The sequence below is a fragment of the Phoenix dactylifera genome, chromosome 17 (assembly GCF_051530095.1).
Source record: "Phoenix dactylifera cultivar Ajwa chromosome 17, Ajwa_hap1_PhDact_Kaust_v1.1, whole genome shotgun sequence".
In the NCBI taxonomy this organism is placed as follows: Eukaryota; Viridiplantae; Streptophyta; class Magnoliopsida; order Arecales; family Arecaceae; genus Phoenix; species Phoenix dactylifera.
Genome location: NC_143206.1, coordinates 16704052 through 16720392, shown reverse-complemented (window position 1 = coordinate 16720392; position 16341 = coordinate 16704052). Strand labels below are relative to the sequence as shown.

At 40.6% G+C, this 16341-nt stretch overlaps 2 protein-coding genes and 1 long non-coding RNA gene across 7 annotated transcripts in view; all 3 read left to right on the top strand.

Moving 5' to 3' along the window:
- LOC103721500 (Tetratricopeptide repeat (TPR)-like superfamily protein) overlaps positions 1-8628 on the top strand; it is a 31154-nt gene extending 22526 nt beyond the window's left edge. For 4 of the 5 annotated variants that reach the window (XM_088713542.2, XM_088713545.2, XM_088713543.2 and 1 more), the window contains 7 exons: positions 403-477; positions 613-805; positions 1335-1454; positions 1745-1883; positions 2110-2150; positions 6598-6864; positions 7659-8628. In XM_088713542.2, the coding sequence (XP_088569668.2) occupies positions 403-477; positions 613-805; positions 1335-1454; positions 1745-1883; positions 2110-2150; positions 6598-6864; positions 7659-8351 (1528 nt within the window). In that variant the 3' untranslated portion in view covers positions 8352-8628. Of the gene's footprint in view, positions 1-402; positions 478-612; positions 806-1334; positions 1455-1744; positions 1884-2109; positions 2151-6586; positions 6865-7658 lie in introns of all 5 variants that reach the window. The other variant, XR_015974397.2, reaches the window with a different exon arrangement.
- A 1258-nt stretch (positions 8629-9886) lies between these two features.
- Positions 9887-11464, top strand: LOC149751068 (uncharacterized). The gene is made up of 2 exons (XR_016398913.1): positions 9887-10283; positions 10395-11464. It is a non-coding gene; the product is annotated as an uncharacterized LOC149751068 (long non-coding RNA).
- Positions 11465-14285: 2821 nt separating this feature from the next.
- LOC103721501 (patellin-6-like) lies at positions 14286-16341 on the top strand. Its single transcript, XM_008811747.6, has 4 exons — positions 14286-15170; positions 15264-15388; positions 15587-15728; positions 15899-16341. The coding sequence occupies exons 1-4, from the start codon at positions 14433-14435 to the stop codon at positions 16157-16159; spliced, it is 1266 nt and encodes a 421-aa protein (XP_008809969.3). The 5' UTR covers positions 14286-14432; the 3' UTR covers positions 16160-16341.

The window sequence follows — 16341 nt, the reverse complement described above, 5'->3', positions numbered from 1 at the left end:
TGTATGCTATCAATTGTGTGCTCTCTCAGAATTGCATGTAACTCAAATATTTTGGTTTTCCTACCATCCTTTCCTTTCTGGGAGACATCAAGTATTTCTGGTGTACAAAGTGTTCCATGACATCTCTTGATTATTTTACTGTTAGAATATCGTGTTCCTCGCTCAAGAGCTTGCTCGTGTGGACTTTCTGGATTGGGAGTTTGCAAACATCAAAATTGGAGAGTGATTAACTATATTTCTCGTATCACTTGTTTATGATGATGATTTATCTTTATATAATGTTCGTTATATTTCTAGGTTTGATTTCTGAAAGGTAATAGATATTTGACAGATTCTTGTTATTCGTCCTCTTGAGCTTCCTTAATACTGAATATAATCCTGTTTATCGGTGATGTTCAACAGATATGTCTGGCAGTACAAGATGCCTTTGATGCATTTATATTCTTACATGGGGGCTCTTCCATTAGCATATGAGTGGTAAATTTAGCATATAGTTGATCTACTGGTTCTGATATTTATTTATTGTATCAAGTTGCTTTCCTCATTTGAGTAGTGATATCACCATATCTCAGTCTTTCTTATTTCTTGTCTGAGGTTTATTTTCTTATGCAGGTATGTTACTCTTGATGTAAAAAATATTCTACTGGAGACGGTCTCCCACCACATCTTGCCCTACATGTTGAAATCACCACATTGGCTGGAAACTGCCAATCTTATGAAAGAGTATCTGAAGTTTATGGATGATCATTTGAGGGAAGCTGCTGATCTTACCTTTCTTGCATATCGCCATCGCAATTATTCGAAAGTATGAAAATTTACCTATACCATGCATCTTTAGATCCTTAAGGTGCCATCTGAGACATGATAGATACACCATAGTTTTTGGACATAATAGTGATGCCTGCAGTTTTTGTTGTACAATGGATGCTACAGTTTTTTTTTTTTTTTACCATAGTTGGCCGACAAGATCTGGTAATAAAGTTAATAGGCATGAACCTGTGAATACGTTTCATGGAAATGTTTATAGCATATGATTTACACCCTTTCTAACAGAACCTTTTAAATAATTTTACAGGTTTTCTAGAAAAATGTAATTTAAGTTTAAATAAAGAAATCTTCTGCTGATTGTTTTCAGTTTTTCTATCAGAGATACATGTTGGCTGAGCAAATGTTTATACTCAGTGGTCAAGTAATAGATATTTATAAAGCTCACCATGTATCTGCTGCTGGGAACTAATTATTCTCCTGGACAATATCTAAGACCTATCTTCTCTAAACGTGTGAAGCCCAGATGTGTTTGATGTTCATGGCGTGTTATTCATTTGTCTGTTCAGGTAATTGAATTTGTTCAGTTCAAAGAACGCTTGCAACATTCATATCAGCTTTCAATGGTGAGGCTTGAAGCTTTTATCCTACAATTGAAGCAGAAAGCAGATAATCTTGAGGAAGTAGAGGTGAGATGCTTTTCATCTTTGTCCTTTTGTTCTATATTGATTTTGTCAAGTTTTTGAATAAAATGAATCAAGGTTCGTCTTCCCAGTACTGGACCCTGTATTAGTGCCATCCTAATACACTGTTGCTATGCCTTGTTTGGGGGTTGGTTTGGTGCACCGACACTCGGTATGCTATCTGTATCATGGACCGATTTGGTATTGATATGGGACAGTATGTCTAGTATGCACCAGTACCGACCGGTATGACGTACCATGAAATAAACTAATAAGTTCATTCCTTTTATCTGCAGGGCATTCTTGAGAATGCGAACTATGGTATTCATTTGCTTGAGCTGTCAAATGAGGATAAACTGAAATTCATGACATTCAATGCGGATCTCCAGACACGGCCTTGGTGGTCCCCTACTCCTGATATAAATTACCTTTCAGGTTAGACATGCCACTCTTCCTTTAATGGCATTTGCTCTATCATGTATCACATTTCTGGTTTCCTTGAATCTGCATCCCACTTGCTGATTTTCTTCATGAGAATGATTCAAATTCAATAAGTCACGTGCATGTGCATGTGTGCGCACATGTGCTTGTTATTTTGGGTTGGAGATGGAGTGATGTGCTTGTTACTGGATTTCTTAAATGCTTTATTTTCATTTTACAGAACCATTCGAAGAAGGATCTGCATGCCTCAGAGAGAAATTGGTATGCTTTTTAATGATAGTTTTTCAATTTTCTGTTCCAGATGCTGTTATATATAAAAGTTTTATAAATATGTTCTGCTGCATACTTTTATAAATATCTATTGCATTTTACATATTACACAAGGCTTGATCTATCTGTCTATGTGTACTGTACAGATCATTGATCTTCCCTGCGATGTCTGTTAATTATCAATAGTAATTTTTATTTTTGTTTTCTGGTGTTATTGCTATTTTTTAATGGAAATTTTTGTCCATATTTGATCTCCCAACATTTTGTTGAACAAAGATATATTTTGTGTTCTTGCGACCGACATGATTATGTTTAGAATGTTGTAATTATTATCCCTTAATATCTAATTGCTAACAAAAGTGGCTTCCTTCGATTAGAGCAACGGATGTGTATCCAGAATCTTGGCGTTTTTGACCAATTCTAAAATCCAACCTGAAAAACAGAAGCTGTAGGAAATACTAATATTACTTATCCAAGCTAATTTTCTGTTTTATTCAGTCAATGGAAATAGCATGCTTCTGAATTTTCTCATATTATATCATGGCATAAATTCATAATTGTGTTATCACTTGTCTTATTATATCCTGAGAAAATTTCATTCTTGTTGGGAGACTAGCGGGGTTATAGTCTCGTTCATTATAGATATTTATAGGTAAGTGGTAATTAAGCTCCATAATGACGTGCGTTTTAATCAAGAAAATAAAGAAGAAGAAAAAGGACTAATCAAAAAAAGGTGAAGGAACTATGGAACTCATATTTTTCCTCCTGAAGGTTAAAAGGATAAAAATAAAAACTTAATTGATTGCTGCTCTTGGTTTGTCTTTTGTTAAGAATGTGCATTTCTCAGGGGCGCAGCCATGTTAGCACCATTTTTTGTTATATAGAATAGTTAGACCCAATTTTTTTTGCTTGGCCCCCTCTAGAGTTTGGATTCCGAAAGTACTCCCCATCTCTGCAATCTGATGGCCCCCTCCAATATGAAGGCCACCCTTCTCGGCCTCATGAGATCTCACAATCACGATAATATATTATTAACAACCCAAGATCCTAATTAAAATCTTTTTAAGATTTTTTTTCTGATTTTAAAACCTATGAAAACTTAGGCCATAGGTGCTAGTTTTTCACTAAGCTCATCAAAATCTTTCTCAAATGTTTTCCTTCTCTAGATCTTATGGAAACTTGGATATAGAGACCAGCAGATTGGGAATTTTACTCAACTAACCTATATCTTACACTCTTCCTCTTACCATCTCAATTTTCAAATCTCAACCTTGCACCCAATGACCGGATCATCACCTCTCCCTCTAAAAGAATTTCTTTTCGCCTCTCACGTGTAGCTTGCTTTAGTTTTTTCTTATAGTCTGCATCGAGCTTTTGCAAGTTCTTTAATAAAAATCACGGACTTTACCAAGGGAAGAAAAGTAGCTCTCCAGCTACATAATTTTTTAAAAAAGTTTAATTTGAATATGGGAATATGTGACCATGGCTTATTGCATAAGCACGCATCCACTTGTGATCAATTTCGGCTACCGGGTGTAAAAAGAATAAGGAGAAATGCCTTTTATGCCTAATATCTGAATATTGATTATTGTTCAGAAAATAGCTGAAAATTGAGCAGCATCAATCCATTGTCCCCTAATCAATTTTTTTCCCCAATAGTTCTAAAAAAAATCCATTTCTTCAATTTTAAATCATAAAATAGATACAAGTATTTTTTTTGTTCAAAAGAATAACAACATTATAGTTTCAGTAAACAATTTTTTCAGTAAAAACTTTTTAATTGATTGTTACAACAACATTATAGTTTCTTCCAGAAAGTAACTTAACATCCCCCATCCCACATGATGCGGGGGTATTACTATGTTAGAATTATTTTAGTTAAGTTTATGGTTATAAAAGGAAGAGAAAGATCGATAGTATCAGTTTCTGCAACTTGACTCTTTTAAGCTATTCTGTACTAGATGGTTTTCAGCTACTACTCGAAACTTACTAATTCGGTAAACAAGATCATTACAATTGTAGGTTCAGTTCTTCAAATTTGGATATACACCACTACCGCTCTCTCTCTCATACACACACACACACACAAACACATGTGTGCACGCACATCCGCACCCACACACCCATCTGAAATAGCCCAGAAAGTACTCCATGCATAACCAGAACCAGAAAAAATATGCGAAAACATCTTTTTCTTCCTGTAGCTCTCATTGTTTTTCCCTATTTTGAGCTGAATTCCCAAGACTCTCAAAAGTCAAAACAAAAGACAAATTTTACCGATTGATTTGCTATCTTTATTGAGTCTTAGGAATTTTTTGCTTAAGTCTTTAGGGAATGGCTTTTACTTATTTCTTGTTTTCTTACAGTTTTTCTACTAGGTTTTAGTTATTTTAATAGGGAATCTTTGAGTCCTAATATGAGTAGGCCTATAATCTAAAGATCCTACTTGGTGTCTAGATTGAGTTAGACATTTGGATTGTGATTTAGAAAGATTAATGGTCTTTTATGCGAGATTCAGCGATTTACTATCCTATGGGAAGTATTTGGTTATGTTTCATTAGAGAAGTGAATAGATTTAAGGCAGCAGAGATTTTGGTTGCTGAGTCCCATTTTTGAGTGAAATTATGTTAGGATCCTAGGTCCATTATAAATAAGTTGGGAGTTCTATTGTGATTAGGAAACATTGTTCTAGGGTTGTTTGCATGTCTACAAATATTGGTTCAGGAGGAGCCATGAATTATGTATGCTTTATGGATTTATTGAATGAAGGAGCCCTCTACTGTTGTCTCTTTCTCTCTATACTTCTACTCTTTTCGAAAAGGACCACACAACTCTAGAAAAACCTTCAAAAAAAGCTCCAAAATAACTACCATCGACTATTCTCTCGGCATTTTACGGGTTGTATGACAACACTGGCTGAACTGAATGTTTATCCACAAATTCGAGGATGCTGAGTCCTTCAAGCAACAAGTGTAAGTACCTGCAATGGTATTGGTGGGTTTAAGCCCTTGTTATTTGTGCATCCTACATGTATATGAACTTTCATGAGTCTGAAGGTCCTAACTGTGTTGTTTGTGCATGTAGTATTAATTGATATGATGAGAACGAAGGTGATTATTGAAATGGGATTAGTGGGCTTTGCTAGATATAGTTGTGTAACTTTAATGAAACACAATAGTACCATGGAGTGATATTGATGTCTGATTGAAGTTGCAGACCACAAGGTATCTGTGAAAAATGATTATAGTTCTTTTGTTTCTGACTGGGGGAAGAGTACATCGTCGAAGGTCAGTATTGATCTATTGCAATCATCTCAGCTCTAGCAGTTTGAAGACGAGAAAAACAGGGATCTTAGAAACTTTAAAATAATGAATGCATCTCTGAGGCTTTTTTAATATGGTGTGTGATGTGGATGCTGATGAGATTTAGTAGAAAGTGTATAAGAACATAATAATGAGTTTGACAGTCGGGAAGAGCATCCTTTCGCATGGATCAGTGTCCACGATGAGAGTGCTGCGTAGAAAGGAAAAGCAGTTTGGATGAACTCTCAAATGAGTAGATAGAAAATGAAGAATTGTATTAAAGGATAAGGTTGGTATGGATCAATTAAAATCATTTCATAATATACATCCATAGGAATGCCAAATGTACATGGCTTTGTTGGTTAAAGCAGCTGTGTAATTCATTCCCTAACACATTCCTCCTCTACTTGGTTTTCATCTACACAGCTGTTTAGATTCAGCATCAGTGTTCCTCGTTGCATTAAAGATCTTAGTAGGCTTCTGTAAGGAGAGGTACTTGTATTATTCGGAATGGTCAGTAATGAGAGTGGCAACAAGAGCCAAATGGAAGTTGACATAGAATTTCAGAAAGCATAGTTTGACCGGGTGTTTTGGCCTCAATAGCATGCATAAATGCTAATTAGAAAGCAGACTACCGGGACCAACTTCCACCCCTTAACAGAATCATAAACTTCAAAAAAACAATGTGTAATCATTGAGAAAATGATGATGGAAAACAAGTCTGCACAGAAATGCTCAAAATGTGTTGTTTTTTAGGTTTTTCATGTAGTTGTGATCTCACAAAGTTTCTTTTCAGAAGCTGAATTCCTTCTACATACACGTGAAGTGGTTAGTGGATAAGTTTGACACATGGGCACACACTAAACACACTGTGATACTGAGAAAAATATGACAAGTAAAAATAAAAATAACAACGATAATCACAATGATGATGGATGAAATTATAATGGTTTTCCTCTCAAAAAATTGAAATTGGTTTTAATTTTGCTCAAATATTTTTTTGGCGATTATCTATAAATATGCTTCAACAATTAGTTGTCTATTGTCAATCATAGTGTTAATTGCTGTGAATAAAATGTGTTGTTCAAGTTTTTATTTCTTTCCAAGTCATTGACATTTTTAAAGTTTGTATCCAGTATCAGCACAAAGTGGGCGAGAAGGAACAGATTGCAAGAAAACATATTGAGACAAAGTCTCTTATTCCTCGATTAGTTTATCTGTCAATCCAGGCCTCTACCTCTTCTCTAAAGGAAAATATTGAGCCTAATGGTTCTGTCTCTGATGTGAAAGTTGTCGTTGAAATGAAATGTCTTCTGGAGAGATATGCGAGGAGCATTGGTCTTCCTTTTGATGATGCGATTGAAGTGATTCTTGGGATTACCAGGGGCCAAAAGTCCTTCAAGGTATTTGCTTGAATTACTTTTAGCTTTCACAAAAATTTCTCTTACATTGATCACATCCTTGGTAAAATTGTTCAGAATAGAAAGATAAGCATGTCTTAAATGGTCAAGATGTCCACTATTCGTAATAGTTAGTTTATTGTGCTCTAGAATCTACTAAGATATAGTCACGCTTGTTGCATCATGACTAGTTATTGGATGGATCAGGTGCATGGTTGGTTGAGGGCTTTTTTTTTTCAATCTTTTGCTTTTAAGCATGGATGGATGGTTGGGTTCATATATATATGCATATTCTTCAAAAGAAAACAACAGGTGTCTATATAATTTCAAAGTTTATCAAAATGTTATTGGCAAATGTCTTATTTTATTATAAATTGCATAAAATATTTATAAACATTACAAACTTCAGCTATTTATATGAAAAACCAAGTTTTATATTTTTAAAAAGTTAAATAATAGAAGGTAAGGGACTAGTTCGGGAACAAGATTTTTTAAGGGTTTGATGCACAAGACGCTTGAGCTTTTTGGGTCTTCATGGCCTTGCTATCATGTCCAGCCACAGAAGGCACTTGGGTTTTATGTCAGTACAAAGATGCTATTCCTCAGGAAGTTTGATTCCTTTTTTTAATTTGGTAATAATATGACTCATTTTCTAGACTCATGAACATTGGAGCTCTTTTTTTTTGTGGACTAGATATCTGTTAGATGGCATGCTTTATTATTTCTTTGTGAATTTTATCAGTGGATGCCATAGGTTAGGTCTGGTGAACTGTTAAATTGAGTTGCAATTGTGACAGGATCTCGATTCAGACATTGTCAGCTGGATTAACTTTGCCATTTTTGTCAATGCGTGGAATTTGTGCTCCCATCACCCTGGGCTTGTCAATGAAGAAGGATGTGGTCTAACATCATGGCACATTGTAAAGTTCTTGGTTAAGAGTTGCAGTACTGAGCTCTTGATGCAGGCACAACCGATACTAACAAGTCCTGGAAGTAGTCTTCCAGTTCTGGTACAATTGGTAACAGAATCCTTTTCTTGGCATGTTCTAGTAATCCAGTCCTGTATAAAATCAATGCTTCCACTGGGAAAGAAGAAAAAGAAAGGTGGTGCAGTGGATCAAATGAACTCGCCACACTTGCAGGCTATACGTGATTCAATTCAATGTTTAAGTGATGCAATACAAGGAATCCAAAAATGTGTAGGCGATCAAATCAAGAAGCCCGAGGATCAAAATTTGGATATTCTATTGTCTCATGTGCAAAGGGAGGACTGTGTTGAGGGGCCAGGATATGTGCACCAGGCTTTACAAGAGAGTGCATCGGCAAACAGCTCTGAACTTGGTGACAGGATATCTGGAGCTCTACAATCATGGAATTCTGCTCATGTACTGAGAAAAATAATAGCGGCACAAAATAAATTGCTATCACATTTTCATACTATATGTGGTTCAAAGTTGAAGCTGTTGGAGTCATTGAAACAGTCAACATAGGGAAGAGAATTATGGGGGTACCCTCAAGTGGCTCTATCAGGATTTTCTGCATATTTTCGGTTCTGTTCTGGTGTTTGGTCGGAGAAGTTCCTGCTAAACGGCTGTTGGTATTGACCTCCATGCTCTGTACCTTTACAGTGAGAAGTTTGATTTCATTAATTTATCGTACATTTTTTTTGCGAGTGGGATATGCCTCCCAGTTGTAAGGAATGAGGTCTGTACAATGAATAAACCATAAATCTTAGGTTTCCATATAAGAAACTTGCATTTGCTGACAGCATCTCTCTCATGCTGTGTACATCTGTTGCGTTTGTAGCCTGCCAGGTACTCCAGCGAAGTTGCACTTTTTATGAAACCTGTTGCCGTCAAGATATCTCAATCTATTGATTGTAGATATAAGATATGAAATACCGCCGAATTGGCTATTGGACTCAATTTGTTAGTTAAATCGAAGGCCTGGACTATCATGGACTAAGTATACAATTTATATAGTTAAGCAGAGTACAGTGGATCCAAGTTGAGCCTAAATATACAATTTTGTATTTTAAAGGCTGATTTGCAGTCCAAAGTGGAGCAGAGCTTTGTTCCCATTTAATTTTCTTTCCTAACACTCACTATTACCACTTTAAGATATACGTATATGTACATACATACAGATACAGCATGCTACATGCATGCATGCATATGCATTGTCATATTAACTATGCACAGGTTAAGAAAGCTGATCAACTTGCAGTCAGGAAAAAGAAAATCTTTATGAGTGCGAAAGCATCAGCATGAGAAAAATCATGAAGGGAAATTGCGCGGGGTCATAATGCTTCTCATGTCTCTCTTTTGCTAGCAGGATGGGCTGATGGGCTGGAATATGGCCCAATCATGCCAGGGGGGAGCTACACGTAGCCGGTTCACAGTCGAGAACCAAGGAGGGACATCATGGTGGCATGCTCACAGCTCATGGCTTAGGGCCACTCTGCATGGAGCCCTCGTCATCTATCCCATGGAGGGATCCTACCATCCTTTTTTGCTAAGCCGAACGAAGTAATCCCAGTTGTACTTGGTACTAAGAATCTCTCTTTCTTTCTCACGCACAAACACGCAACGTGTGATGAAGAGTGCCCAGCCAAAAGTCAAGGTGCTCTCAACGAAATGGTGCCGTCTGGATGCACGTCCACCTTGGTCCTCTTCTCCAAATGAGATGGTCGCGATAGGAGCTGGCTTACTCTGCGGACTTCCTCCCTGATTGGATTGAGACAGTTGGAGGGCAGGAAAAAAGGGAAAGGGTCGAGCTAAGAAATGTTGAGCCTTGGCCGGTGTTTCTTTTGAGTGTTTGAGATGAGTTATTGATTCATCATATCTAAGAATTGATATATGCTGCTCTGACTGTTGTTCTAAATATATGTATATATATATAAAAAAAAAAGAGTCGGGTCCAAAGATCCTTATCATCTCTTTCTTAAAAAAACTCAATTTTGTTATATCAATAATGATGAAACAAATAGTAAAACTAATGATGTGCTGATTACGATGATGAACAGAGGAATGGTGGAATGGGAATCCCACTGATGTTCTGAGACAATCAAAGAAGAGTGGAGCGGCTCCAAATGTTTCTGATGCTTTCCTCCGGATCATCAAGCGGCCCTCGATAACGAGCTCTTATTCAGCATCGCTAGGCGCAAGATGACGGCGGCGCCGCCGAGGCGGCCTACACAAAGCCATTCACCACCTCAGTGCTCATGCTGGGGCTCCGCACCGGCAACCAGCCTCCAGGTCGCTACTACATGGCCGCCCGGGGCCTGTTGCCAGCATCCAAGGCGTCCCCTTCGACACCACCACCACCACCGTCCTCGACCACGACAGCGCGCAAAGCAGGGATCCCCACCAAAATTCCCGGTCCTCCCAGCGCCGCCGCCTTACTTCCCGACAATCATCCCGGTCCGATTCAGGAGTACAATCTTCTTCACCGTTGGCCTGGGCCTTTCCAATTGCCCACCCACCAAACAAGCAATGCGGGGGCCCAAATAACACCCGTTTTCCTTATTGCAGGCCTACTACCCTGGCAGGCCAGGAGTATTGACAATCCGGCGTTCCCACCGGTCCAATTCGACGAAAACCTATACGAGGGACCAAGGTGTATGTATCTGTTTCAAGTATGCATCGGTGGTGCAACTAGTGTTGGGGGGCACCAACATCTTCGCCGGCGAGGAGCATCCTCGATGGACATCCATGGCTACGGACTTCGCTGGGTTCACGCCATCAGGTGGACCCACTGGTGAGGAACGCGCTCGGCGTGCTGGTGAACGGGTGGGCGAGCAATCCAGGGGTGCGGCTTGCGCACCGCCATCTGAATGTCCGTATCACCTGGGGCTCGGCAATGCTATTCCTAGTGGAGAATGGAGTTGGAGAGCTGCAGTCTCTCAAGCCCCTCTAGCTGACCTCCCCAAGTCTAGGAGATTTTTTTTTGGTACATCGGCTGCTCATGCATAAGCATCGCCGTCAGAGTCAAGAAAAAGAAGACGATATAGAGGTGGAGGAATAAATGCAAGCCGGGTCTAGAGAATATCTTAAGAATGATGAGCGGCAAAGAGGCAACCTAATCAGTTGCTCTGTTCATCTCTCGATACACATGCACAGCTTGGAAGACACCACACTCCCTCAATAGCCGATGTATGTCGTCTAGTAGTGGGTATTCTACCCCTCCCCCTAACCCCTTCTTTAGAATTTCCTCAATCACCACGGCCGAGTTCCCTTCAAGAATGATACTCCTAGCCTATCTCTACCAGCGGTCCCTGATCACAAATGTGACTCTAGCTCTATCTCCACCACCATCAAAATTCACTTTAAGATTGTTGGGGGTAGGGCTTCCAAGAAGTAAGAACATATCTGGGCATTGTAACAGTAGAGAGGGAGTCCCTAACGTCTCTAGTCATCCTAGATGAAGCAGCCACAGTAACCTTAGTGCCTTCAACGACTTGATGGAGTGTACAAGGACTATAAGAAACACTAAAATGTAAACTGGAATGGTCTGGTTCCTTTTCTTCTTCACCTTTTGTTGTATTTGAGCCCATATCACAATGGACCATTGAGTTCCTCAATTAGATTCACAACTGCCAGTTCCTGCAGTGCCTAATTGGAGTCATCAAAAGTACGTAATTGGAGCCAACTTCTCAGATTTTTGGAGAATAAAAAAAAAAAGGAAGAATAAAGAACAGCAGGATCAAACTTGAGTACATCTCAAGCAGTCCTGATACATAGAAGATCAAGTAAATTACCATTTAAATCGATCATAGCACCAGTAGCCATTAAGCCAGAAGCTAACATATAGTGATCGATTTGTAATTAGATGATGGCAATTTGATGGAGGCTTGAATAGTTCAAGAATAGTTACAAAATTGTTTAATCGTGGACCCACTTGCCATTTATTTTCCAATTTTCGAGAAAAAATCTTCTGGATTATAAGAAGAAAACACTTATGGGCAAAATTAAAGAAAAAATTGCGATAGTTTGAAGAATAACTTTATTTGATGCCGCCTTGACGTCACTCCTCGGTCTTGGATCCTGTCTCGGCAACGACACTCCCCATCATGTGAATTCTGTTCCCATCCACCTCTTGCTGTCAATAACTCTTCATAATTACTCGCTGGGTTTCCCTCTGAGCACGGCTCACAGCCTTTTAACTATATTAATTAAATAAAATCCTCCCAGTTCACGAGAATGCTTGCCCTTGCCCTTTCCCAATTCCCACTCGCCCTGCATTCATAAATCAATCAATATTTTAATTTTCTAAATTAAAAAATACTAAGCGTAAAATAAAATTTTAATTAAATTATAAAATCTTTCTCAAAAATAAAATATCCTTATACTCAATAATTTTGATATTAAAATTTATAAAAATATCTCTTACTTTATAATCTAACAGAATACTAGCCAAACAATTAATATTAAATAAAATATAAGTATAGTATAAAAAAATAATTTTAGATAATATAATGGCCACATAAAAATATAAAAAATACATACATCCTTATTTTTGTTTAAGTATAATTTTAAGTTTATATAGAAAGTAAATAATTAATTTAATAATATTAATTTAATTAGATGTAAGTATAGATGTTGTAGAACTGTTTGGGAGAGGGGGGGGGGGGGTGGGGCGGAGGCGTAATAAATATAAATTTTTTTTGTAATTTATTCTAAAATTTTACGGCCATGGACTTTTTTTTTCTTTTTTTCCCTTTTACCGTCTCTCGCACGAATCCGAAAGCCAAAAGTGCGTGAGGGTAATCCGCTGGTAGTGGGTCCCGCTCTAGAGCCGATCCACTTGCAACTCGAATTCCGAGAACAAAGACCAGGGCTACGCCCGGAAACCAAGAAAAGGCGGTCTTCGCGGTCGCTTTTTAATTTCACTAGCAAGTTGCTTTCAGACCAACCAAGTTTCGACGACGTTTAAGGACCATATGTTTACCGGACACAACCATCATTTTACCCAAGAAGAAAAAAAAAAAAAGTCCAAACCCATCATGACCGTCTGATCGATGGACCCTTGCAGTTCCTATAAGCTGCAAGCAGGAGGAAGTGGACTTCAGTACATCTTGTCCCGTAAAAGCGGAGAAAGTGACAAAACCAATTCATGCCTAGATCGGTGGTCCGCTTCTCCAACTTTTGGTACATTTCAACTGCTCCCATCTATTCCAAAAACGAGGTTTTCGGCCTAGATTCAAATCGGGAAACTGGGCTCAAGCCCGTTTTATGAGCTCAGGACCTACAGCTACAGGACGGCATTAAAATACCGCTCCAATCTCGGTAATTCTGGAGCCTGGAGACACTCATTCCACAGTAGATTTGTATGCGTGCTCGTGAGCACATATTTCTTTAAATCATCTCAAAGATAAAGTACTTTTGGTGGTAAGAAAAGAGCCGTAAAAGTGTTGGATTTAAGCTTAATAGAGTGTCTGAAGTCTTTGGGATTATATCCCAAGTCACCTCTCGGACTTATTACCTCAATTTGAAATCAAAGCTGTCGTAAAAGCCATGCCCACATGCGAGATTGCTTCTTTTTTTTTAACCTTTTACTCCATAATAATCACTTGTTACTTTGTATAGAATCCAAAGCGAGATCTTATGACACTTTATCATGCGTGCTCTCCTCTCCGTCAAACAACTCTAGACTTCTTTATTCGAATTTGAACTTTGAACCCGCCAAAAAAGACGCACTGCGCGGCAAGGTACGCATGGCGTCCGTACGGCCCGATGCTGCCGAAGCTTTTGTGACACTCGGCCGCGGCTAGCTTTAAGCCCAGTTGGCACGAGCCCACGTTCTCGATAGCAAAGAGTTATGCGATAAATCGGACGAGCCACGTTCTCGATTCCGCCGTGGGTTTCAAAATTTGAACGGCGGTTGGGTCCATCGGTGGGGGACCCGGAACAGGACACAAGCTAAAAAGGGTTCCCTTTGGGGCCCACCTTCGTGCTCGTGACAGGTGCTGACGATACGGTAGAGCTAGCCACCTCCAGACGGTGTACCACGTACACCAATTGCATCAAACTAGGTTCCTCGAATTACCCGTTCGATGTGCCTCGAAACCGTTCAGGACCGTCTGATGAGTTGCAGTTTTCACCCCGGCTGGCCAATGCAAATGTAGAGCAATTAAGGCAAATGTCACCACCTGGTCAGGTGCGACGGGGCGGCGAAGACAGGGTTTGGTTGGCTGTCTCATTGGAACGGAGACTTCGATTTTGGCCGACCTGGTTCCAAGATCGGAATCCAAATGGAGGGAGCGATCCATATCGATTCATTCTTTAATTGGTGGTCCGTTGTACCGCCAGCAGCTCGTAAGATGCCGTCCCCGGGGCACGGACCACCCATGCTCCCGAGCCGCTCCGGAATAAAAATTCCAACCCTCAGACCCCACGCCTCTATTATAATTGTCACCCCCTCCCTAACCACCGCTATAATTCATACCTCTCACCTCCTTCAACTCAAACCTCTCCTTGCTGTCTCGCGGCATACATACCACCGAATCCCCAAAAAAATCCATTCTTTTTTTGTTGTTGTTGTTCTTCTCTCCTGGTTCTCTGCGATTTGAGATGTCAATGGAGGAATCGCCGGTCTTGCAGCCCGGGCCGTCTCCCAAGCCGACGAAGAGGTCACTGATGAGCTCCCTGATGGAGGCAGCCGCTACCACCCTGCAGAGGTCATCTTCCTTCAAAGAGGACTCCTATCTGGCCTCCAATCTCAAGGCCGGAGAGCAGAGAGCTCTCCAAGAGCTCAAGAATCTTCTCGTGTCCGTGTCGTCCTCCAACTCATCGTCGAAGCCTCTCACAATGTGGGGGGTTCCCCTTCTCGGGCCGGCCGCCGACGAGAGGGCCGACGTGGTGCTGTTGAAATTTCTCCGGGCGAGGGATTTCAACGTGGCCCAGGCGCACGCGATGCTGGCGCGGTGCGTGGAGTGGAGGGAGGAGTTCGGGGCGGACGGCGTCGTCGACGAGGAGCTGGGGTTCAAGGAGTTGGAGGGGGTGGTGGCCTACATGCACGGCTGGGACCGGGCCGGCCACCCGGTCTGCTATAACGCCTACGGGGTGTTCAAGGACCGGGAGATGTACGACCGGGTGTTCGGCGACGGGGAGAAGCTGAAGAAGTTTCTCCGGTGGAGAGTCCAGGTGATGGAGCGCGGGGTCGGCCTGCTCCAGCTCCGCCCCGGCGGGATCAACTCCATCATCCAGGTCACGGATCTCAAAGATATGCCCAAGAGGGAGCTCCGGGTGGCCTCCAACCAGATCCTGTCCTTGTTCCAGGATAACTACCCGGAGATGGTCGCCAGAAAGGTAGATCCTCATTAGTTTTTTTTTTTTTTTTTTACTTCTTTTTTCTTGGCCTAGCTTTGGTCGCTTAATTTTTTCTGATGTAATGGGGTGCAGGTGTTTATAAATGTCCCCTGGTATTTTAGTATGCTGTATTCGATGATTAGTCCCTTCCTAACGGAGAGGACCAAGAGCAAGTTCGTCATCGCCAGAGAAGGGAATGTGGCCGAGACCCTTTACAAGTAATTTATCGACAAACACATTCTTCCATCTGCTCCTATCTCTCTCGTTTCTATAGTTTGTTTCGGTTTTATACTTTTAATTACGAGCTGCGATCCGGATTCTGGAATGGTATCTGTTTCTGACTTGAATTTGAACAGCATCTATTGTTCTATTGTTCTGTTTCACCGATTTATTCTTAAATGCTGCTATGGAATCAGATTCATCAGGCCGGAGTTTGTGCCGGTCCAGTATGGAGGGCTGAGCCGGCCCGGGGATCTGCAGAACGGTCCCCCCAAACCGGCATCCGAGTTCACCATCAGGGGTGGAGAGAAAGTGAACCTCGAAATCGATGGCATTGAGGTTTTTTTTTTTTTTTTAACCCCTCCGAATTACTTGAATTCCGAGACTACCTGCTGTGTTTTTCCTTATAAAAACTTGCAAGCATGCTAACTTAAGAATCTGCTGTAAGAAGTTTTGGAGAGGGTCTAAAAAATAAATTACGAGATATTTGTGTTTGGTTCTTGGATTAGGCCGGGGCTACCATAACGTGGGACGTAGCAGTGGGGGGATGGGAGTTGGACTACAGCGCGGAGTACGTGCCGAGCGAGGAGGGGAGCTACACGATTCAAGTGGAGAAGATGAGGAGGATTCCGGCGACCGCCGAGGAGCCGATTCACAATGTCTTCACGTCCAAGGAGGCCGGAAAGATGGTGCTGTCCATAGACAACACCAGCTCCAGGAGAAGGAAGGTGGCGGCCTACAGATACTTTGTCCGCAAACCCTCGGTTTAGCTACATGGTTTGGAGTGCTTTTAGCTTCTTGTTTTATTAAGGAGGACAATAGCTTTCATCTATGTTAATATAAGGAAATGTACCCCTTTTCCTCTCCCTCCCTCCCTCTCTCTCTCTGTCTCTCTGTCTCTGCGTTAAACAAAGCGGATAAGTTGAGTATTTTGTTTATTACCAACAAGAAA

Bases quoted from the DNA above. Each gene is read 5' to 3' on its own strand.
- LOC103721501 (XM_008811747.6), top strand. From the start codon at position 14,433: ATGTCAATGGAGGAATCGCCGGTCTTGCAGCCCGGGCCGTCTCCCAAG. The intron at 15,389-15,586 runs GTAATTTATCGA...CTATGGAATCAG, and splicing joins GTGGCCGAGACCCTTTACAA to ATTCATCAGGCCGGAGTTTG. The intron at 15,729-15,898 runs GTTTTTTTTTTT...TTCTTGGATTAG, and splicing joins TCGAAATCGATGGCATTGAG to GCCGGGGCTACCATAACGTG.